The 23,228-nt window shown below is 38.1% G+C and overlaps 2 protein-coding genes across 13 annotated transcripts in view; both read right to left on the bottom strand.

Moving 5' to 3' along the window:
* Positions 1-2,421: 2,421 nt before the first annotated feature.
* Positions 2,422-11,158, bottom strand: zgc:92429 (uncharacterized protein LOC445063 homolog). The gene is made up of 11 exons (XM_034857177.1): positions 10,904-11,158; positions 9,961-10,010; positions 9,808-9,864; positions 8,146-8,300; positions 7,749-7,852; positions 7,102-7,154; positions 5,654-5,724; positions 5,204-5,306; positions 3,584-3,703; positions 3,278-3,340; positions 2,422-3,097 (listed from the first exon to the last, which is right to left on the bottom strand). The coding sequence occupies exons 1-11, from the start codon at positions 10,965-10,967 to the stop codon at positions 2,660-2,662; spliced, it is 1,278 nt and encodes a 425-aa protein (XP_034713068.1). The 5' UTR covers positions 10,968-11,158; the 3' UTR covers positions 2,422-2,659.
* A 3,754-nt stretch (positions 11,159-14,912) lies between these two features.
* si:ch211-200p22.4 (phosphatidylinositol-binding clathrin assembly protein) overlaps positions 14,913-23,228 on the bottom strand; it is a 104,410-nt gene continuing 96,094 nt past the window's right edge. For 10 of the 12 annotated variants that reach the window (XM_034857107.1, XM_034857116.1, XM_034857112.1 and 7 more), the window contains 3 exons: positions 21,884-21,940; positions 20,947-21,123; positions 14,913-20,086 (listed from right to left, as the gene is read on the bottom strand). In XM_034857107.1, the coding sequence (XP_034712998.1) occupies positions 20,072-20,086; positions 20,947-21,123; positions 21,884-21,940 (249 nt within the window). In that variant the 3' untranslated portion in view covers positions 14,913-20,071. The remainder of the gene's footprint in view (positions 20,087-20,946; positions 21,124-21,883; positions 21,941-23,228) is intronic. The other 2 variants (XM_034857115.1, XM_034857117.1) reach the window with 1 other exon arrangement.

The following is a 23,228-nucleotide window of genomic DNA, read 5'->3' on the forward strand; positions in this document are numbered from 1 at the left end:
TACTATACTATGACTTTTTTGACATACTATACTGTGACTTTTTGTCATTATTTTTTACATACTATACTATGACTTTTTTCGACATGCTATACTATGACTTTTTGTCTTTGTTTTCGACATACTATACTATGACTTTTGTCATTATTTTCAACATACTATACTATGACTTTTTTCGACATACTATACTATGACTTTTTATAATTTTTTCGATATACTATTCTATGACTTTATGTCATTTTTTTGACAAACTATACTATGACTTTTTTTTCGACAACTACACTATGACTTTTTGTCATTAATTTCGACATACTATACTATGACGTTTTTTTGACATACTATACCAAGACATTTTTTGACATACTATACTATGACTTTTTTCGACATGCTATACTATGACTTTTTTGGAAATACTACACAGCAACTTTTTGTCATTATTTTCGACATGCTAAACTATGACTTTTTTTGACATACTATACTATTACTTTTTTGACATACTATTCTATGATTTTTGTCTACATACCATACTATTACTTTTTTTAACATACTATTCTATGATTTTTGTCGACATACCATACTATGACTTTTTGTCATTATTTTTGACATGCTAAACTATGACCTTTTTTTGACATACTACACTGTCTTTTTGTTCGAATTTCTTACATACTATACTGTAACTTCTTGTCATTATTTTTAAATCACTTACTTACTATCTATTTTTTCTATTTTTCCAGCTTTTTCCAAACACTATACTATTACTTTTTGTGATATTCTTTACATATTAGACTAAGTTTTTGTCATTTTTTTTACATACTATACTATGACTTTTGTCGACATACTATACTTTTACTTTTTCACATAATATTCTCTGACTTTTTAACATACTATACCATGACTTTTTATGACTTTTTTCCACATACTATACTATGTCTTCTTGTCGACATACCATACTATGACTTTTTGTCATTTTTTCACATACTATAAAAATTTCACATTTTAAACTGACTTTTTTGTCGTGCTATACTATAACTTTTTAATATAGTATACTATGACTTTTAGTTGACATACTATACTTTCTTTTTTCACCTACTAAACTTAGACTTTTTTAGGACTTTGTTTATAACATTGTGCACATGACATAATGTATGTAGGATATAACTTTTTGACCCTCAAATGCTGGTTCTTTTAATTGTGTTTTATTCATCAAATCTTCGAGAACCCCACCTTTATGGCATTGATCCAGACATTTCTTTGTTCATATTTGTTACTCTTGAAATAAAGACAGGAACTAAACATATTTTATTTCTTTTAGTTGCATTAGGTTGATTATACTCACACAACGAGATGAAAAAAGCTCACTATATGAAGTATTATAGTTAAATAAAACATGAAGGATAGGGTTTCCTCTGCACCCTTTTCTCTATCACCGCCTTTGTCCAACTCAACTAATTTTTTCAACATAACATATTATGAGTTATTCAATACATTTGATCATCTTTTGTTTTCACACAACACACAGTATTTAAACTTATTTGTTCAAAAAAAGTGAGAAGGGACAGCTTTGGAGAAGTCTTTCCAGTTCCGGCGCTTGGTCTTGAGAGGTGGGGAAAGGCGGTTGACATCAGAAGAGCGACGGCTGTGTGAAGGAGTTTGTTGGTGGTATTGCGTGTCAAAAGAAGTTAAAGTATGTCAAAAAAAGTCATAGTATATCATGTTGAAAAAGTTGGAAACAAACAAAGCAGAGAACGTTGAAAAAAGTCAAAAGAATTGTGTCAAAAAAATTTAAAGAAGTCTGTATACCATACTAAAATCACAAAAGAATCATTGTATAGAATGTAGAAAAAAGTCAGAGTATATCAAAACAAAGTCATAGTAGTATGTCAAAAAAGTTGAGCATAGAAAAAAATCTGCATAGAATAGAAAAAATTGTTGGGAAAAAATCATGGCATAGCATGTCAAAAAAAGTCATAGCACAGCATGTCAAAAAGTTAAGTATAGGATGCTGAAAAATCGTAGCGTGTCGAAAAAAGTCATGGCATAGCAAAACTTTTGGAGCATTATAGTATGACATTTTGTCACTTTTTAGCACTTCATCATTTGGTATAAAAACTTTAAGATCCCCTGCTGCAGTGATCCAGCCATCTATGTTTTGCTTTTGACAAGAAAGGTCCACTGACAAACACACTTCCTGGCTTAAAATTACAGAAACAACCGCTAAAAACAACCTAAACTCAAAATTTGGATTTAATACAGTAAATATTACATATTGCACCTTTTAATAATGACAGAATTTGACAAGTCTTTATGTATTGGCAATAAAATAAATGATAATATAAGTGCTTTTAATTTTTCTTCAATTTCAGATGCTCTTTTTCCTAACGGTAAGGTTACAAAAAAATCGAGTAGTACACAGGCCGGATAATACAAGTCTTTATTTATTACATCCAGTTGAGTATATTCACATTTTAAGAGAAAAAAACTCACTATTTTAATCAGTATTTAAAAAAATAAATAAAGGATACAGTGTTACATTCCATTCGGAGTTGTAGCTACAAAACATGGAGTTGGAATCTAATTATGTCAAAAATAATAAATTGTCAAATAAAATGTTACCTCACTGATGCAAATCAAACCCAATCTTCACCTTGTTTTTCTGGAGGAGTTACTCAAGGTCTGGCATGTCTTCATATTCTCCCTCATCCTCCTTCCTCCTCTGTTCTTCCAGCTTCTTCCTCTCCTCTTCTGCCCGCTTCTTCTCCTCTAATGCTTTCCTCATCTCCTCCTCCACTTCCTTCCTCTTCAAGTTTTGGATTTCTTCGTCCTTCTTCTTCTGCTCGTCCGCGGCCTGATCCTGTGGCTTTTTATTCTGTGCTGTGTCGTAGGCCCACTCCTCGTCCGAGTCGCTGATGTCGTCGTCGTCGATGTCGTGGTCAGGGTGGTAAAACTCGTTGGGTTCGTTGAAGGATTCCTCTACGGGCTCAGGCTCCGGTTTGTAGTTGGGGTCCTCTAGTTTGCCCCACGCCACCTGGTCGGCCTTACGGAGGATGATCTCCACTTTGGATGGGACCATGTTGACTGAGCTCTGCTTGACATTGGCCACCTGAAGGTAAAGCAAACGACAGACAGAAGATAGATTCAATTTTGCTTTATATTTGACCTTCAAGATGTCTGCCAGTGGGATCAGATAACTTCACATTGTGAGTTATATTATACGTTAAAAAACATATAATTGCATTTGCAACAGGTGAGCCACTGGCAGATGGATTTAGCAGGTACTCACGCCCCACAGGTGGAAGTCTCTCTTGAAAACCTTGTTATTCTCAAACTGGATTTGGCATGAGAGCTAAAGAGAAAAATAGAGAATAAGCAAGAAAAACAAGATTAACTTAAATGTGTGCATTCTTGACCTTTTAAAGCAGACTGTATGGCATTTTTATGCCAGTTGCATGGCTGTATTGTAAGTGAACCAAATATACATCTATGTATCAGTGGAGTAAAAAGTACAATATTTAAGTAGAAAGCGGAAATGCTCAAGTGAAGTACAAATACTTAAAATTGAAATACAGTGCTTGAGTGAAACACTCACCACTGTTCGGTTGGCTTCTATGCTGGAAAATTCAGGGTTTGCATTCTTGGCATAAATCGTGACGACAACGTTATTTCCTGTCTGATGCCAGTCGTGCCGACAGGCTACCTTCTTTTTGTCCTGTTAACACACACAAAGAAATAGATTAGATAAGACGGCGATCATGTTCATCTCACACATTCTGTTTGACTTCTCTTGATTGTTTCTTTTAGAAGAACTGGAGCATCCGTTAACAGCAGGAATAGAATACTTCATTTACTAATTACAAAATCTATAGGAGAAAACAGTAAACAGTGATGAATGCCAGCGCTGCTGACGAGCAGGGGCCGTTTCAGGAAGGTGGTTTAACAAATTGTGAGTCTAACCGTGATCTCCGAATTTGTTTACCCTGAGAAACTCTGAGTTTTTGGTTCCAGAACAGCTGATTTGAGTCGGTTCAATCCACTCAGAGTTGAGCATGTGCACCACAACAAGAAAAAGGCAGCGGGATCAATCGACAAAAGGAAATGCCACGTTTTGAAAAAGAAAACGTTTTATCGTCTGCCTAACATGGTTAATAAACCAACACTGTTTCTTTACTCATGCAGATAACAAACTGTGCCAAAACACGCCTGATACAGACTTAATGAATGAATGAGGAAATGAAAGAGTGCTGTGTCAGTGGGAGGAGACTGAGAGAAGAAAACTTGGGAACACAAAGAATGTTTTCAATGATCGTGTTCATGTGTGGAGCCTTCTTAGTGTTTTAAAACTAGTGCTTTTGATGCTTTCATGGTAGTACGGGGTTTTAAAAACAATTCGGAAATAAAAAATTTACTTCATAATCTATTAAAAAATATTGTCTTTATCTCAATTTCAAGCAATTGAGACAACATACAGTAAATGTTTAGGGAATGCAATCAGTCTCTACTAGAACAACATTAAAAATGGAAGTGTGGTTAGTTTTTTGTCATAAGGTTATAATTCATGTTAAAAAAACAACTGTGGAAAAAACACAAGTGGTCATATCCAGGATAATTTTCTGAATTGAGTCAGGAATACATGTTTATCACAGAAAATAAGGTAAGGCCGTTGATTTTCAGGTAGAAAAAATGTACTTGTACCATTTTTAAAACGGGTCAATTTGACCCGAATACCATGCAAGGGTTAAACAACGGTCTGAGTCGGGTACATTCTCAAAAAGACCTAGATTAATGGGAATCCTAAATAAATAAATACAATTGAACAGCACTAAGAAAAAAACTTCCATAAAATTGAATTAACAGGTCTCTGAAACAGTTCATACATAAAATTGAACAATAAAACCTTCATAAAGTGAGGATGCTGTTGCATTAACCTGAATTAGTTTTAGCTTGATGCAAGTACGGAGAACAATTGCACACTTGTTCTCCTGTTTCAGCTTCTGTGTCTTTTAGCCTTTGTTTCTGATCTAAAATCATTAAAAAAAAGAATACACCAGACAGAACAAGCAAGCTGTGCACACCAATCTTTGTATAAAAAAGGTGTAATTTGTTGATGTTGTTTTCTTTGGGATCAGATGGCATTTCCTGCTACTTTGAACCATATCCTTTGGTTCTACCTGTGATTTATGTAGTATTCCCCAGCTGGGGGTGTGTGTACCTGCTTTGGGATCCAGCGGTGTTTCCCCGTGGTGCAGCCCTTCTGGTCGAGGAACGCGTTGAAATCTGTTGTTCTTATGCAGCAGCAATTCCAGTACTTGTATCTGAACAAAAAACAAATTGTCACAAATTCAACAAGCAGCAGTTTTACGTGAGAAATTTGAGGTTTGACTGATAGGTGCTTCCATACTTAATGCAAGTGCCGTTTAATCTACCCCTAAAGTCTGTTTTTAATGAGGCAAATTCGTTTTTAATGACTTATATCATTGCTTTGCTCACACATCCTTCAGATTTGTTTTCTCTTTTGTGTTCTGATTATGGGTTGAAAACAGTCTTATGCAAATGAAGATTTATAATTATGATTTTATATAGTGGTGTTGTGCATAATGCCTTCATGTAATATCCAGAGGAAAGAAGTGGAAACATGCAGTGGTGTGTCTGTGTGTCTTACCCCTCGTGGAAGACGGGGGCCCCGGGGTGGTGGGTGCAGACCTCCATGTCCGTCTCGGGGCCTTGATAGACCTGAACACACAAACACAATGCTACTGATCACAGCGGGAAGATCAGAGGGTTAACACTGTGTAACCAAACACAGTTTCTCCTCCTGCCTCTGGTCATCAGTCACATGATAAGGCCACCAGTCAAGTGTGTTGTTTGCTTAAATGCAGTGTTTCTCAATCTTGGGGTTGGAAGCCTGGGTGGGGTCATTTGTTTTGCACACAGGGTCACAAAAGATTTTTTCTCAGTTGGTTACAAAACATCTATGTAGTACGGAGCTGTTTGGATTATTACACTTTAAAGATTAACCTATGAAGCTGAGTTTTTGAGTTTCAAACAATTGGTAAATATACCTAATAATATTGTTGTCCCCCAATCTTAAACTTTGATTGTTGCTTATTTCAACCTGGATATTAACTGTTATTTACAAATACTCTGTAACAAAGTTTGTATATATTTTAACTTGAAAACAACACATTTAAATAAAAAAAAATCTTTTCAATTTGGACCTTCCTTTACAGTCTTGATAACAGAATTAAAAAGTATGTATACTACTACCATAATACTCAAGTTTAGTACACTAATCACTAAGATGATGCAGTATTCAGATCCTTAAAAAAGAAAACTACAATGTCAAAACACCATTACAAGTAAAAGTCTAATATTTTACTAAATATTAGACTTTTAAAAGTAAAAGCAAACATTATGCAGAAAAACAATCCCTTTTAGTGTCATATAATCGTGTATTATACTACTGCAATATAAATGCTATTGTATTAACAAGTAAGGAACATTTTAATGCAGCTAGATGTACTGATAATGCCTCATGTTTATAAGGGGATGTAGACTTTCTAATCGGAAAAGTAACTAATAACAAAAGCCATCAATAGAATTTAATTCTGAAAAGTAGTGGAGTAGAAGTGAAGAAGTAAAGTACAGTTATTTAAAAATTGCATTTAACCCTTGTGTGGTGTTCATGTTTTTGTTGCACAGCCAATGTTCCCGGGTCTGGTCACCACATTATTAGGCTTTTAAATCAGGACATCCATAACAAATTATAGAAAAATACTTAACTGATGTGTATTTTAGCTCAATTACCTATGATAAAGACATCATTAATGGTCCATAATTGCCTTTTGCCCCTGTGAGATGTAGAGAAAATGTTACAAATACAGCAAAGGGTCATATGTGTTGTTACGTCCTTTGTCCAGGAGATGGAGCTGTTAGTGAGCCTTCCATCACTGAAGAACAGAAACGATGAACTGAGCAGCTTGTTCTTGTGTGTTCGCACAAGATGAAGACGGCTTTTTCTGATGGCATGTAGTTGACTATTATGTGCCCAGAGGTTGCCTACAAACAAAAACACACACTCAAATAAACAAAGAAGAAAGAGACACTCACCGTTTTGCATCCTGGGTTCTTGCATCGGGTGCCAGGCATGACCACCTCACTCTCTGTCCAAACAGAAAGACAAGAAGAAGAGAGAGGTGAGATGCAAACCTATCGGTATTAAAACAAGTGTATCTGTAAGAGTACCTCAATGTCTGTCCAGTGCAAATCAGTTTGTTTTAAGAACTTCAATTGAAATCAATTGTTGAGATGCATCAGACTTACACAAACATATTTAGTCCTCAACATGTGCATAAGCTTGACTGTTACTGTCTTAAAGTCGAATTTTCTTGTTAAATGTCCAGTAATCTGACAGTAAAGTATACATATTATAAACCGTTTCAGATATTTTCAAAAACAGTGTTTTTTTCTTGATTCTTGTTCTGACACTCGTTTGTAGAAAGTCCGCCACACAAACTGTATGATTAAAATAACTGGAATATTCTTGCTGTGGTTTATCGATTTTCTTAATTATACCCCAATATAGTCAGCAAAACCTTAATAAGATACATTTGTTTGGAGGTGTACATATCAAATAGTTGTTAAAGACCAACCGAAACAAGGATAAAAATAAGAAAAAATACCACAGAAGCTGATTTTGAAATGATAAAACAATCATTTTAAATCTGAAAGTCTTTCTATAAAATACCCACACTGACCTTTTCTTTCATTCTCAGCTTTCGTGCTGATGTCCAATTTCTTCAGCACCTGAGCCAGCGATGCAGACACTTTGTGGGGCAGCTTGGTCTTGGGCTCTTCTGAACTGCACACAAACACACACTTTTATCACTTTCATGTAAACACAAAAATGAATGTTGGGATGAATACACAAACTCAGACACACAGAGGCCCCAGCGCAGGCCTGTGGGACTGATGCATGGCGTTATCCACTAAATTATTTATTCCAGGAATGTTTCAGGTCATCTCCTCCTCCCCTCTGTGAATGGATACAGAGGGAGCTGCATGTCTGTGAGTAACAGGGAGGTGTATGCAAATACACACATTCAAGTTATTTTATGCAAAGTACAAATAGAGGAACCTTGCAGTTACACACACCTGGGTCTCTCTTTTTGCAGTTTCTCAGCAGATTTGGGTCCCTGGAAGATTATCTCGTCGCCGTTGGTTTGTTTAATGTCGCCCTTATCTGATGACACCTCTGGCCGCAGAGGCTCCTCAGGCTTCACGTTGCTGTGGCACCCACGGGTGCAGCCCTGCATTCAAAAAACAGAGAGGCCACCTCAGTCTGGTTAAAAAAAGGAAAGTCCGCACAGGATCTGTCTCCTCATTGGAACCTAATTCTAATAACTGTGCCCTATATAATCCTTCACAGAGGAAAATGACTGCAGCTACTGCTCACAGCACCATACAGTACCCCTCTATGTATCTGCACCTAAGGGTGAAAACTAACATGTCGGTCTTAACACGATAGTCAGGTGCTCGTATGGACATTAAAACGTTTTGTGCTTACTTTGTAATTATTTATCCTGTTCATACTGGCCATTAAAAGATCCCTTTATAATGCAAGTAATTAGGGATTACATCCAGTCTTCATTTTAACTTAATATATTTTTTTGCACAAAAGCATTAATGCATTTATGATTGATTGATTTTTTTTTATCACTGAGCCATGAATAAAACATCAACAACAACACAGAAAGGCATACAAGACCCTATAATTTAGATAAAGAGACCAGACATCAGAGTAGCAGCAAATTACAAATAATACTAAACAAATAAACCTGTTTTTCCCGAGCTTTAGAAAAAAAAGGTCGCCAACTTAGGAGCTTTACAATTACATTTGGTCATCGTCAGTGCACCAAAACATTCCTAAATGAAATTAATCAAATGTAATGTAAAAAACGTGCAATATTTGAGATATAGCGGAGTAGAGGCATAAAGTAGCAGACAATGGAAATACTCAAGTACTCAAGGGATACTGTACTTGAGTAGATGTACTTACATTCCACAACTGTCAGTTCTACACACAAAACATGCTTGTTACTTGTCCCTATCTAAAATATGTTGGTTCTTCACACGCTAAAAGTATTGTTTTTTCTAAATGGAGTCTGGTGGGTTCAGCGCTAGCAGCCTCAGAGCTGTTTCTGGTTAAACAGAAAGGTCTCAAAGAGGTTATAAAGGTCTCTGAAGGGGTCCTTTCCATAATGTTGGCAGACTTTAGAATATTAATCTGAGCCTGTCAGTAGCAAAACAAGCACTTTTGTGACAATTGTCCTATTGACTTACATTGTAGCTTGTCTCGCCGCTGCTGACTGCAGAGATCTAGCTAATACTGGACCAATGTCAAAGATTGTTGTTCCCATCAGTCAGTTCAGGTTGAAAAAAAGGTAGATACCCTTTAAGTGTAGTACTTGAGTAACTGTAATTCAATTCAATTCAATTTTATTTATAGTATCAATTCATAACAAGAGTTATCTCAAGACACTATACAGATAGACCACACTCCAGAATTTACAAGGACCCAACAGGTCTAGTAGTCTCCTCCAGAGCAAGCAACAGTGGCGAGGGAAAACTTCCTAAGTACAGGAAAAACTGTACTTAGTAGCTGTCCACCACTGTTCTTTCACAGCACCAAGTTTTACTTCCACTTGATTCTTAGTATTTTCACCCTTATTTTGTATTTCACCAACCTTACTTTCTGTTCCAACTAACCATACAGAGTCTTACATTTTGAAGAGTTTGACCCTGAGTTGTTTTTACCTTAATGGAGAGAAACTCTGAGAAGTCTGTTGTCCTTTTCCTACAGCACGACCAACCCTGGAGAAGGACACACATACAACGTACACACATAGGGTTGATGTTATTTTCATCGAGCTAAATAAAAGTCTTGTTGTTGATTTGTATTAGTTTTACCTTCAGGGCGTCGTGGAAGATAGGGACACCTGGATGGAAGACGCAGGAATCTTTTGAAAAAGAAGAGTAATTTAGTATTTAGATACACACACACACACACACACACACACACAGTGAGTCTGCAGTGTGTACCAGCTGTTCATGGGGGTCACTATAGTTGAGTGGGAGCGTCCCATAAAAGGAAGTGGGCTGCTAGATAGATATGTCTCATGCTCCCAGAGACATGTGGCCTATTATCCTGCACCCACTAGTCTCCAACTGTCTCTCAGACTCACAGAGTATATGAGACAATAAGGACACACATTTTTTGACGCCACACAAATCAACACTTTGTTGATCCGGCTTTTGCCACTAAATCCAGACCATGAATCTGGTTTCTTGTCCACTCCTGTTGTGTTCAAGTCTGTTTAAACACTCAAATTGACTTGCACTGTAGCCTATTGTCTTTTTGAAATGAATTTGTCAAATTTAAACCCAAATTGTTACATTATTTTTTATTCAGACCAAAAAATCTGGGGACAAGAGCATTCGTTCATACTAAAAGCAGACATGAACCCAATGTCAGACTAACATTTTGTTAGTGGTGGTTTGGAAAATAATTGTCTTTTTGTAAAGGCTGAATAAAAATGTCACTTAAGAAAAACTAGGTGTTGTAATTTTGAACAGTTACAGGGTTTAAATGTACTATTTTAGCTCCGAAGTTACAACAAATTATTAAAGTGAACCTCATTCAAGAAAATCAAATACGTAGACCAACCTTACCTAATTACTATGCAAGAACAAGCTTTAAATGCTTAATTTCAAACTTTTGTTTAACTTTACACAGATCGACGTCCACTGAGACTTTCTGTCACCAAGACTAAAATATTAAACCAACCAACAAACCCAGACTGGACTTAGAATTTATATTAAACAATGCAGCAATAAACAGACAGGATCTTACCGTCCTTGTTATTTTCAGCGTCAAACTTCAGTCCACAGCCCTTGTTGTAGCACAGCAGAGCCATGTTGGCTTGTGGGATTTCTTCTTTACTGTAAAGCCCGTCTCTGTTCAGATCTCGTCCTCCAACCGGGTGGTGTCTGCTGGTATTATTGCTGTGGTTGGACCTCCAGAAGTTTCTCCGGCTAGGCAGAAAGGAGAGATCCAGAAGGGTCTCTTCTTGAAAGAGCAGAAAGGAGGGCCTCTCTCCTATCTCTCTCTCTCTCTGCTTGGCTGAATGAAAGATAAAAATAGCAGCCCACCTCCTCTCAATTTACAGCTGTCAAAACTTATCTGAAGGTGGGGGTTGAGATTCCTCCTGGTGAGCGTCGCCTGTCACAAGCTGTGGCCCAGCACCTGCCACAATAGGCCTGACAACTTCTGGATCTCTGTCACTTTCTCCTACTGGATGCATTGCAGTCAGGACAAGTCACGGTCCTATTTCTTCAGGAGAAGCAACCTGTGTTATTATTACATACATTAAACATTTTAATTCCAGCATTTACAATGCCAAAATGTACTGAGCCTGATTATGGCCTAATAAAGAGAACTAACGTAACAAATAGATAGATAGAAATATTACACCAATATGTGATTGTTGAACACGTAATCCTAAAACCATGAGCAGTGATGTGCTGCTACAACAGCATCCACTCTTTGTGGAAGGCTTCCAAAATCTCAGAAGATTTAGAAACCCGGCAGCAGGGATTTGCTCCCATTCGATTCAGTCTGTGGTCCAGTTCATCCCATTAGGTTATAGTTTGGGGTTCCTAGGACTTGAGGAGGTTCGGGGCTTAGCCCAGATCCATTTAAATAAATATAACGCGATGCAAAACAACAAGTGGCTTGCCCAGCTTGTTAATGGCTGGTGTATGTTCATTTTAGCTGCCTGGTTTGTAGATGTTTGTTCGATGGCACCAACAGTTGGCCTTGTTATAACTGGCCTGGCAACCCGAAGGCCAAGGTTTTATTTCTAGATCTGTCCCCCTCATCGTAATGATAATGCGGGGGTCTGGGGTTCCTCCCCCAGGAAAGTTTGAGCGTTAAACACTTAATTTTCTTCATTCAGGTGAATTTTTATGGACCTATTTCTACATCAATTTATGCTGGACATGTCTTTATGCAAAGGGAATAGGGGACAATTCCAAATATAAAAACATAAGAGAATATTTTGCAGTAAGGCTCTTAGGCATTCTGTGTTGTGTTCATCTATTTAGTCTCCAGTAGATCAACTTTTCTAATTTTATCTGAGTCAGCCAGAGATGCAAAGTACAAATACTTTGTTACTGCACTCAAGCAGATTTTTCTGATGATTTACTTTACTATTTTTTGTGGCAACTTTTTACTTTTACTCCTTACATTTTAACACAAATATTGGTACTTTCTACTTTTACAAAATTGTCTCATTACTTAAAAGTGAGAGAAAAGAAAAAGATCAGCTGTCTGAAGGATAATCAGCGGAGATTGTGTGTGTTTGTGTGTAAATATGTGTGTGTGTGTGTGTGTGAGTCCTTGAGAACTGTGAGTCGTGTAACTTTTGTTGTCAGTTCATTTAAGCCTGTTGTTGTATTGCTCTATAGTTCTGGCACATTTAGAGTAAGTTAGCTAATGATGTTGATGTTTGTGTCTTCTCTTGTTAGCTAGGTTGCACATTGCTTGATCTTAATAAAGCATCTACAGTTTCACCAGCTTTATTTGCATGAGTTTTTTTCCTTGAACTTCAGATAATTTGATTGACCTGAATGAATACCATATTCAATCTAATTGGATGGGAATACACTGTATTTTGCATTTGACACACCACCAAGCCAACTCAACAGATTTGGCGGCATTCCTTTGCAGCAAATCCCTGCAGCTTGATGATGCTAACGTCAGCACATAGTAGTAGAGACGGAGACACGACTGAAAATGAAGAAAACAAAGATCCCAGAGATCCAGCAGACAAGCAGCAAGACATTTCCGATCACCCTCGGCCTTATCTGAGAGATGTTTGAGATAGTGGGCATAAAGAATGACTCCTGGCGAATGTAATTGTCTGTTTACCAATTTCTATTTTTAACTTTTATTTTCTTTCCAGAAGCCATCTATGAGCACACACACACACGTAGATTCCTTTAAATGCTAAGGGGAAGATTAAAAAAGAGAAACTAGATCTGAATTCTCACAGAATAACAAAAGAATTCATTTCTTGCTACCGAGTCAGAATCTTATTAACCTGGAGTCCCAGTTTCTGTCATAATAATCATATATGTGATCTTTTAGGCCTATTAACAGACATCCATTTAAAATGAAGCCAATGGCATATGAAGAGCCTTTTTCCCATACTCTCTATGACGGTGAGAAAACATAACAAACTAAAACACCCATTACCACCCATAACCAGTGTGTAGTTACATTTTTTTGTATACACCTGTCCTGTGTACAGACACACCTGCATATTCCCTGCATGCTGTGACATGTTGGCCTAACACACTCTCCCCAGCCCGGTCTGATTTTGACTCCAGTGCTCCCACGGTGAGGGATTAAAAGGCCGGTTCCCACCTCCTGATTCCCACTGCGCTCTGAATAATGAAACTGTTTGTGTACATTTATTCCACAATCTCACCAAGAGGCTCTCACAGATGCCAAGTGTGATTTATTTGGTCATATTTCAGTGTTTTTGATTAAATGGTTCTTTGTGGGAAATATATCCCTCAAAACATACTGAGCTTGACAAACTGCAGTGTTTTGTCTCCAGTGAATAATTTCACTGCTTGGCAATTTGTTTCTCTGTCCCTGGGATGATGGATATTCCCTAACTAAACTACAAAAACTCAGTTTATAAAACACCTTTCTGCTACATGCTCGCCTTCATTACTGATAAACAAACTGTTACATAATGTTTAATGTTACACATCAAACGCTTTAAGTATTACTCCTGTCTACTATAAAAAATGCTCTAATAGAGGAATAAGTGAGAGCAAGTTTGTCACTTTAACAGCTAATTGTTATATTGCACCAGTGTTATTAACCAGAGACTAATATTATATTTGATAACTGCCACCAACCAACAACTGTTTCTGGGGATTTTAAAACTTTACAGCAACAGCAAAAAACATACAACATATTGTAACTTTCTTGAAGAAATTGATTTCTTAATCGATAACTGGGGTGTTTTAATGTGAGTAAATGTCTGAGTATTGTTCCATAAATGGATTGTCAATTAGCCTACTTTGTGCAAAAAGGATTCCCTTCTTTGGATAATGAAGTTCAATTTAATTCCATTTGCGACTAAAGCCACTGATTTAAGACCATTTGGTGAAAACTGCATATGTTAAAAGCACATTAGAAACATAATTCTCTTCCTTAAATAATTATCATCACAGTGCCCATGAGCAAGGCATTTAAACAAGGTTAAAACATGGCAATCAAAATTTACTTTGAAGTAGGAGTAAACCTCTATATATGGGCGCCCGCTCCACCGACTGAGCTATCCGGGCGCCCATATATAGAGGTTTACTCCTCGTCTGCGGGCCGGAGTTCAACTCGGCCCTGCGGCCCTTTGCGGCGTGTCATTCCCCCTCTCTCCCCTTTCATGTCTGTCCTGTCAAAATAAAAGGCTGAAAATGGCCAAAAAAAGGTAATCTAAAATTTCTTTTGAAGTAAAATATAAAAACATGGGTTGGTACTTTACTAGAAAAGAGGCTGATTTAAAAAAATACGCATTCTCAGGCCTTCTGGTGCTGCAATTAAAAATCAGGAGGATTGACACTTCAGGACCTTGAATTTTTATCAACTGAGACTTTAAAAGTGCATTTTAAAAGTATGTAGACCTTCTTGGCGGTTTGCGTACTTAGTGGAGCCTGCAGCTCTTGGCAAGAAAAACAGACATCATTTAGGAATGGAAAATGACTTTTTATTTCTTCCAAAAAGAGAGAAAACCGATCCCTAGAATAAACAAATATAATGCTGTAAAATAAAAGCCTGTGATTTCTTTGTCAACTGTAACATTGGTTTGCCTTTCCATGCTTGATACAATCCATATATTTCTGCTTTAAATAAATAGAAAAAATGTACAAAGAGATGGGGGGAGGTGACAGAGAAGAGAGAGACAGATTAAAAGGTGTACTCTGCTCAAAAAAACATTTGGCATCATTGAGAATTCATGGCTGATCCTGATGTACAGGGAGGTCTGCAGCCCTCGAACTCTGCATTGTCTGTCTGTTTAGCTCGTCCCCACTGAGGAGTAATCATACCATTATACTGCTGTAATAACGTGAAAATCTTTCAGATTCAGAAAAATAAAGAGCAAATGGCAAATAATGCAGTTGCAGATTATGAGAGTATGTGTTTCAGCTCTGTGTTGTGAGTGTGAATGTGTGCATTTCTTTATATACAGATTAGTGAGGCAGCAATCCGAGGGTTTTTACCAAAAAACACTGATGTAGAAAAAACAGAACGTGCACGAGAAATCTTTGATTCAACACTCACTGACAAAATGAGGAAATGTATCTGTTAAACAGCCTCTCTCTTGGTTTCTTTCATTTCATTTTGGGGGTTTTTTGACTTCTAACTTTCTCCTTCTTCTCCTATGCTGCCACGGCTGCTATGCGCACAGTAACCTCCAGATGTCACCACGACAGTGGAAAATCCAAAGGACATATCTGCTGCAAGTAACCAATGTGACATCTTTGGGAGAGGTATCACAAAAAAAGTTTGCTGCTCCGTTTTTGCTACAGTGGCTCGTTTATCGGCAGTACAAACATCTTTGAGATTCAGTCCGTGTCATGGACGGCAAATGATTGGTCAAGAAAGTGTGATCCGTCTTGCCACTTCGCCTTGCCGGGGCGCCTGACAAGGCAATTTAAAACAGGGACAACAAGACGAGAGAATTCATCTTCATCATCACGTTCATATCATGCTCTTTTGGAAAAAGGACAACAAACATCGACAACGACCATGCACTCACCGACCCCAGAAAGAAAGAGAGAGCGATGGCTCGCCAGAGAGGAGTCTGCTCTCTGAATGTTTGATACACTTGGCCTTAGCAGAGAACAGACATTTCAATTTGACATCAACGTTTATCCGTGTATCCTTCTCCACTTATTCATGCTACAACAATGCAGAGAGGTGGTAGCAGCTTATAAAGTTGAGAGAAACTAAGCCACAAGGTTGGCTGGTCTCAAACAGTGGTTTGTCCTGGGAAACTCCCAGCTGTAAATGTGAGAGTGTCTGAATTTGAGGAAGGGAGTTGCCGAAAAAAAGAGCCTGCATGCTCGGCTGAACCCCTTCCAGGATAAATACCGTAACAAAATTACCTACGTGTTAAAGCTGTTATAATTACTGACAGTTACATCAACGCTAAGGAGACTAGCCAGTAACATTTATGAGACTCAAAAAAAACAGTAGTCTCTATGCTCTCTCTATCCAGCAAAATATTTGATCATTTTGAAAACCACTTGAGACACACCAAGACAATCTCCTCACAACAGGCAGGACCGGAATCCATGCAGAAAAATCAGTTTTCAAAAATGGGAAGGAGAGCAAAGCTACTGCCTAAGAAGAACACAAAATGGAGATTTTAGCTTGAAAGAAAAAAGCTGAAAAAGATAGTCAGAGTGGGTCAAACAGCGTTCATTCTGTGTGATTTCACCTTAGTCAGATTAATTGGCAATAACAAACGAAACACCCTGGCACCGACTTTACTGTCCTTCACACCGAAGCCAACTCATTTTGTATTCTGAAGAAGTAATTACAAAACATCAGGAATTACTAGCTCCGCATTCAGACCTGATACAATTCATTGTTTTTAAGATCCAGGGTGATGATCTGATTCTGGATCAGTGCCACGGCTGGTAACAGCTTCTCTTTCTGAAGTACCAATTCATCACCACCAGATAAGAGACAGGTGTCCCAGAAAGTAAAGAGCTGAGATTCTAATTTATTTTTGGAGCCCAAGTGCAGACGTCCATTTGGAAAGAAAGAAAAAAAAAACATTTTATGAGAGTCATAGTTGGAAGCCAAAAGCAAAAAAGGTACCCTGTTGGAGAAGATGTCCCTGTTTAAGACACCGAGGGTGTCGGAGGGAGTTTATGTTGATAACAGCTCAGTTTTAGGACAACAGAAACACCAGAGAGCAACTTATTGGTCAAAGTTTTTTGAAGAAGTTTTGGCCGGAAACAAAAACCTTCCCTACTATCATGGCTTGGAATTGAACTTATATTCATCTATCCCATTAATGCATGGATTCCCTTGCTACTTGCAACACATTTCCTGTTAACATTTTTACAAGTGGCTATTTGAGCAAAGCTGCTTTTGAAATCCACTAGCATTTAGCAGTCTGGGTTCAACAGTCCAAATCAGAGACAGTTTATAGGCTGCTGACATCATATCTAGAGGCAGAGATGGCAAATGTTGTTGAGAAAAAAAAAAAGAAAAACAAGACAGGGACTATCTAACTGGCACGAAACTAACAGCGAGAAGAAAGGAGCGCACTCAAAAGCGCACCACAAAACCTGAGAGCCTCCGAAAGGTTTTGTCTACAGCTAAAAGACGGAGACACCAAGAGAGATAATAGAGCTATAGTTACTAGACACTGGCAGAGGTGAGGACAAGGTGGGAAACCTACTGCAGGAGCTCTTCTATAGAGATACTATGAAGAGAGGCTAAGCTAACACAAGACTGCGACAAGAAGCGACTAAGCGCAATATCTATCCAGCGACAGTGATAGGTGGGAGCGGACAATCTAGACAGAAACTGGTTAATATTACTATTTTCTTTTTATACATATCTACACATACCAAACAGTGACGAAGCAGGCGAAAAAGCATTCTAGAGATAGACAGAGTAGAGGGACTGAAGCGAGATTCTACAGATTTCATGTGAACTATCACTGGGATGTAGACATTGGACTGGGATGGGACTACAAAAGTGTTCAAGTTCATTGTTAGAATGGCAGAAAACAATTTTAAGTTACCTGCCAAAGTGGCTGGTGGATTAGAACAAACTTGTTATTGTAAAACCTCACACAATGTCTACAAACTTCATATCTCTGGCTCAACTCTTTCAGACCAGGAGAGCTGGCAACAGCTCTTCTTACGGCAGGATAGTCACTTCAGTGCAAAATGTTTGCATGTGCATTTTGCAAAAAAATTAGATTTTACAAAAACAAAACAAATCACACTTTGTGTCAAACTCGCTGGCTCAAATTCTGCTTGAAATTTGACACAATAAAACCCTCAGAAATAGCCCTCAATGGAAAACATACACATAAAATGTGTAAGAACACACGTGAACACACACAAAACAATGCCTTATGCACACATATACCAACAGTCAAACTCATGGTGACGGATGCTTTGGATTGGCCACAGCCTATTACGTGAGTCAATTTTTATACCCCAAATTTCCTGACGCCAAAGGTTCAGTGTTGTTGTAGCTCTCGGTGCAGACTGAGTCGCACTTAAAGCCACTCGCTTTGATTCAGTGCAATTTAAAGTGAATTCAACTCAATTCAGTAACATTTATTCACTCACTCAGTGCTGCTGTCATCAATAATTGGCACAGAATTTGGTTCTGACAGGGGTGTACTTAATGAAAAAGCTCTTATTTTCTTTAAAAACGTTTTCAAATCTGAATCTGGTTGGTGAGATAATGAGGACAAGAAGAACAGATACACACAGGTCAATCAGGTGCTAACAGGCAGCTAATGACGCTAATAAACACACTGCAATTTCTTTAGCATTATACAAATACTGATTTCTTCCATTTGACCCCCAAACAGAGCAATGGCAAACATATACTGCACTTGTGACGATAAACGTGTAAAATATGTCTGGTCACATCAGCACTTTTAAACGCTGACCAAAATCAAGCAGTTTTGACAGCGCTCACAGTTGGGGTATAGAGAGTCCAAAATGGAGGAAACTGTAGTCGCTTATTAGCTGTGATACACCATCCAGTTTTATTTAAACTCCTCTGATGGATGGAGTTATAGTTTGTAGACCAAAATACATCTTTTAAAATGTGGGAACTCTTTGTTCCATTAGCAACCAAGCTAACAAATCTGTAACTGCCAAAACACACCAGCTAGCTAGGTGTGAACAGGCTTTTATATTTTTGGTTCATAGACAATTAAGATGACTTTGTACCATGCTAACATGCCGCCATCGCTAATCCCTGTCTCTCTGTGTGTATCTGTAGCTCTGGGAGAAGAAAACAATGCAGTACGAGTAACTAAGATTTAAGCTTAAAAACGCTCAACTACTGTTAACAAATGGTTCAACAAATTGCTGTACAAGCCCAGATAACATTCAGGAGAGACTGCAGAAGAAAACAGATTGAAAAATACAAAGATATCCCCAACAGAGCGGAAAATTACGGGAAACACTTGAGAAGATTTGCCTCTAAATCTCTCGCTGATTGGACGGTTGGACACACACAGCCAACAAAGAGGATGGAGAGGGGGTCATTGTAAAGGTATTGTCTGAAACAACTGCTGTACAAGTACACATACTTACACACACCAACACACACACCCACACACTAACACACACACACACACACTAAAACACTTTTCCCCTGCTAAGTGCTCCCAAGTTGCTGTTGCAGGTGGACAGTAACTAAGAGAGGATAAAATAGCACCAGTATTGAAATAAAGCTAATTCTACAGCTGAGACTCTCATGGCAGTCAGACGGGTTCCGGTCTGACTGAAAACCAGAGGTAGGATTTCCTTAATCCCCTCTTCGCTCCTCCTCCATCGTTCTTCACATCTTTCACTCTTATCCTTATTCCCTCTCCTGACACATCCCCGCCACCGATATGATTTAAAACACAAATCAGAAGAACAGAATGAAGCCACACCCACACACACACACACACACACACACACACACACACACACACAAGAAGTTGTTTCAGACAACAACCAGCAAGAATGACATCTTCCCCACTACCTCCCTCCATCCTCTGTGTGCTCCTCTTCTCCCCCTCTTCCCAACATGTTTTTGGTGTCGGTAGGTTATCTTGTGGTCTGTCTGTCTCTTAGTCGTTTTAGCCTTATCAAATCATTCCTCCGTCCATCTGACCGTTCCTCTTGTGTGTTTTCTTCTGCTGTTTGTCGCTTTTGGCACTCTGCTTCCCCCATGACTGGATTACATAAACTGCATCTGAATAGACAGAAAAAGAGCGAAAACAAATAAAGAAATAGTTTCTTTTGATCATTTTACTGATGCATTTGAACCGACAACACAGAATATCTTACCGGGAATTTACATACACTAAAACAGAAAAAAATAATAATATGTATTTACAATGGCTACAATACATTTTTGTAACTTAATATTACATCATTACAATAACTTTGTACACTGCAATTTGCACACTTGCTTAAAAAGGCATACTTTTATCTCAGTCTATGTATCTATCTAAAAAATCTAATTGAATGTTTAACACGGTTGTATTGGGGAAACAAATACTAATACAAACATGAATAACAATTAGTTTTTTTGACTCTTGAACAAGAAAGGCGTGCATGTGTTTTGTACTGTGATTGTTTTTTGCCTGGTCATAACCCACAGACATGCAACTGGTGAAGTTGGGTGCGTTTGTCTTAAGGCGTCACATTCACACATGCACATTACATACATACACAATGCCATACTTCTTCCACATAATTATACATCTAAGCCAAATCCAATTCATAGGAATTTCTGTTTGTTACGTCAGCCATCTTGTGTCACATTATTAGTTTTGTTACACTCATGTCTGTTTAATTTTGTTACAATGCATTGATAAAAAAATAAGGTCCTGGTAAAGTCATGTGATTGCATGACTTACCAATTGTGACCTTATAAGGAGTTTTAACTGTTACAATTCACAAGAAAATTAACTCTTGGGTGACTCTGGTTCCAACATGATAAAATTGTGACTTCACAAGTTGGCTCATATAAAACACAAAACAAGTTGATGAGATTACTGAAAACCATGCTACATTAACAGTTTTTTATTACATTTTATTATTAAATACCTTTTCAGTTGCAAAGGTGTCGTTTTGTGTGTATGAATGCACAAGTACAGGATAGCTGACCTGGGCTCCGGGCATGGGTGCGAAGGGGTTAGTGGGTCTAAGAACAGGCTGGTTGTACATCATTGGCTGAGGAGCCATCACTGGTACCCCGCCCATCTGACCCATCTGGGGAGGGACCTGGAGAAAGAGAGAGAGAGAGACAGAGAGAAAGAGAGAGAGCAAGAGAGAGAGAGAGCGTGCGAGAGGGGAAGGGGTTGAGATAGAGAAAGATAGGACACAAGGATGAAAAACAGTAAGAGAAGCATTAAGAAAAAGAAAGTGAGAAAGACAGCAAGATGGCCAGAAACACAGGGATAAAAAAGGAGGAGAAAGAAAGGTAGGAAAGGAACAGGTGGAGAAAGAGAGAAGACAAAGAAAAGTAAATAGTCAAGTGAAAGTACTGTAGGTACCTGTGGGCAATGGGGCTTGGTCAAAATAATTGCTTCTCCAAATAAAATTGATCTTTAAGTGATCTGATATGTTGATATATATTTACATTATGGATGTTTAGCATAAGTTCTCTGATCATCTTTTATATCCAAGCAACACTAAACTAATTTCTTGCTTTTTCTTGTTGCTGTGGTCGAAAAACATCTCGTCAAAGGACTACAGTAGAAAATGAGCCGGCTGAGAGAAATGTTCACCAATATGAGTTGTCCTTTGGCTGAGGATTTGTTTGGTTATTATGCTCTGACATTTGTCAGAGCGAATGAATAATAAATATATTATTAATAATTATAAAATATGCAGAGTGGATGAATAATAAATATATTAATAATTACATACTATGAATAAATGTATCAAGAAACAAAGATGAACCAATATTGTAAATATTTAGCATGTACACTACGTAAGTATGGGTACCACGTGTTTCTTTTGTGCATCTGTACACACTCACCATTCCATACACAGGCACTTGCGGTGTGGTCATGGGAAAAGCCATGGGAGCCGGAGCCTAGAAGAAAAACAAAAGTCAACTTAGAGATGGCTGAAAAACACTCCTGGGTAAAACATTGTATGGCTTTTATCAACATGCATATGTGGAAAACTACCATAGTTGCCATAGCATAACAACAAATAAATGAACACGAGAACAGACAATTGTAGTGTCTTTAGCTCTGACAAACATCTCCTTTGTCTCTCTCTGACACAATAAAAAAAATAAACACCGTGTTATGCATGTGCAAGGAGAAAACATTTAATGCTGATAAAGTGTGCACATTAGGAGTGCAACAAGACAGCATGCAGCAGAGGTACTTAGTGGAATCCCACTGGGAGCAATCATTACCACAGCTTTAAAGGGGTGGCTCAATAGGACAACGTTTAGCCCTGCCCTCCTTACTTCACAAATCAAATCCACTACGGCTCAATGGGCCTCAAATTTAACGTGACGGGCAATTTGTAGCTGGCGTTCACAACCCACGCACATCCTCATTAAACAAAGCCGCCGATTTCTGCTCATCAAATTGGTAATTCATAGGAGTGCGGGTCTAAGGGGTGTAACAGTATCGTATCAGCAAATGCATGAGATTAGAAGTGAAGATACAGTGCAGGATGCCTTTTGCACAACAGTGGGCAATATATTATATATTATAACCATATTAACGGATGTTAGATGAGATTGGTATCGCCTGCAGTAATTTCACCAGCGTGCACGTCACAGAGGCAGAAACTTTGACAGCTTCTCTGGAATAAAACAAATAAGGATCTGGATTTCTCAGTGGGATTTGGGAATACCTGCAAACATTTTCAGATGTTTCAGGATAATACCAGCTTGATTTCTCTCCCCCTACCACATATTTTTTATACAGTATTTGCTGCAGTCAGACGTTGCGACTGCTTGCTCTGCTGCAGGTTGTCCAGGTTGCTCACCTGGAAGTCCCATGCTTCCACGGTTTCCAGAAAACTCCATTTAAAAACAGCTTGCAGAAACACGTTGCTGCCTTCATAAACCTAATCCATCATTGTAAATGAGACAACTGAGGCAGTTTCTTCGTAACTTGACTTTATAACGTCCCCATCATTGCAGAGGTATTAAAAGTACTTCTACAGTTAAAAGTCTCCAGCTGGAGTACGTAACAGTGCACATAAATGAAGAAAAAAAAAGTAAAATATTTCCATTAAATGCAGTAATTACCGGAGTGAAATCACATATTACGTTAGCGGTCTTACGTAAAATGATGGATTGCATTAATCAAGGCAATACAATGGTGTGTTTAGCCTGGATGAATAAAACTACACTA

Source organism: Etheostoma cragini, chromosome 19, assembly GCF_013103735.1.
Source record: "Etheostoma cragini isolate CJK2018 chromosome 19, CSU_Ecrag_1.0, whole genome shotgun sequence".
NCBI classification, from domain to species: domain Eukaryota; kingdom Metazoa; phylum Chordata; class Actinopteri; order Perciformes; family Percidae; genus Etheostoma; species Etheostoma cragini.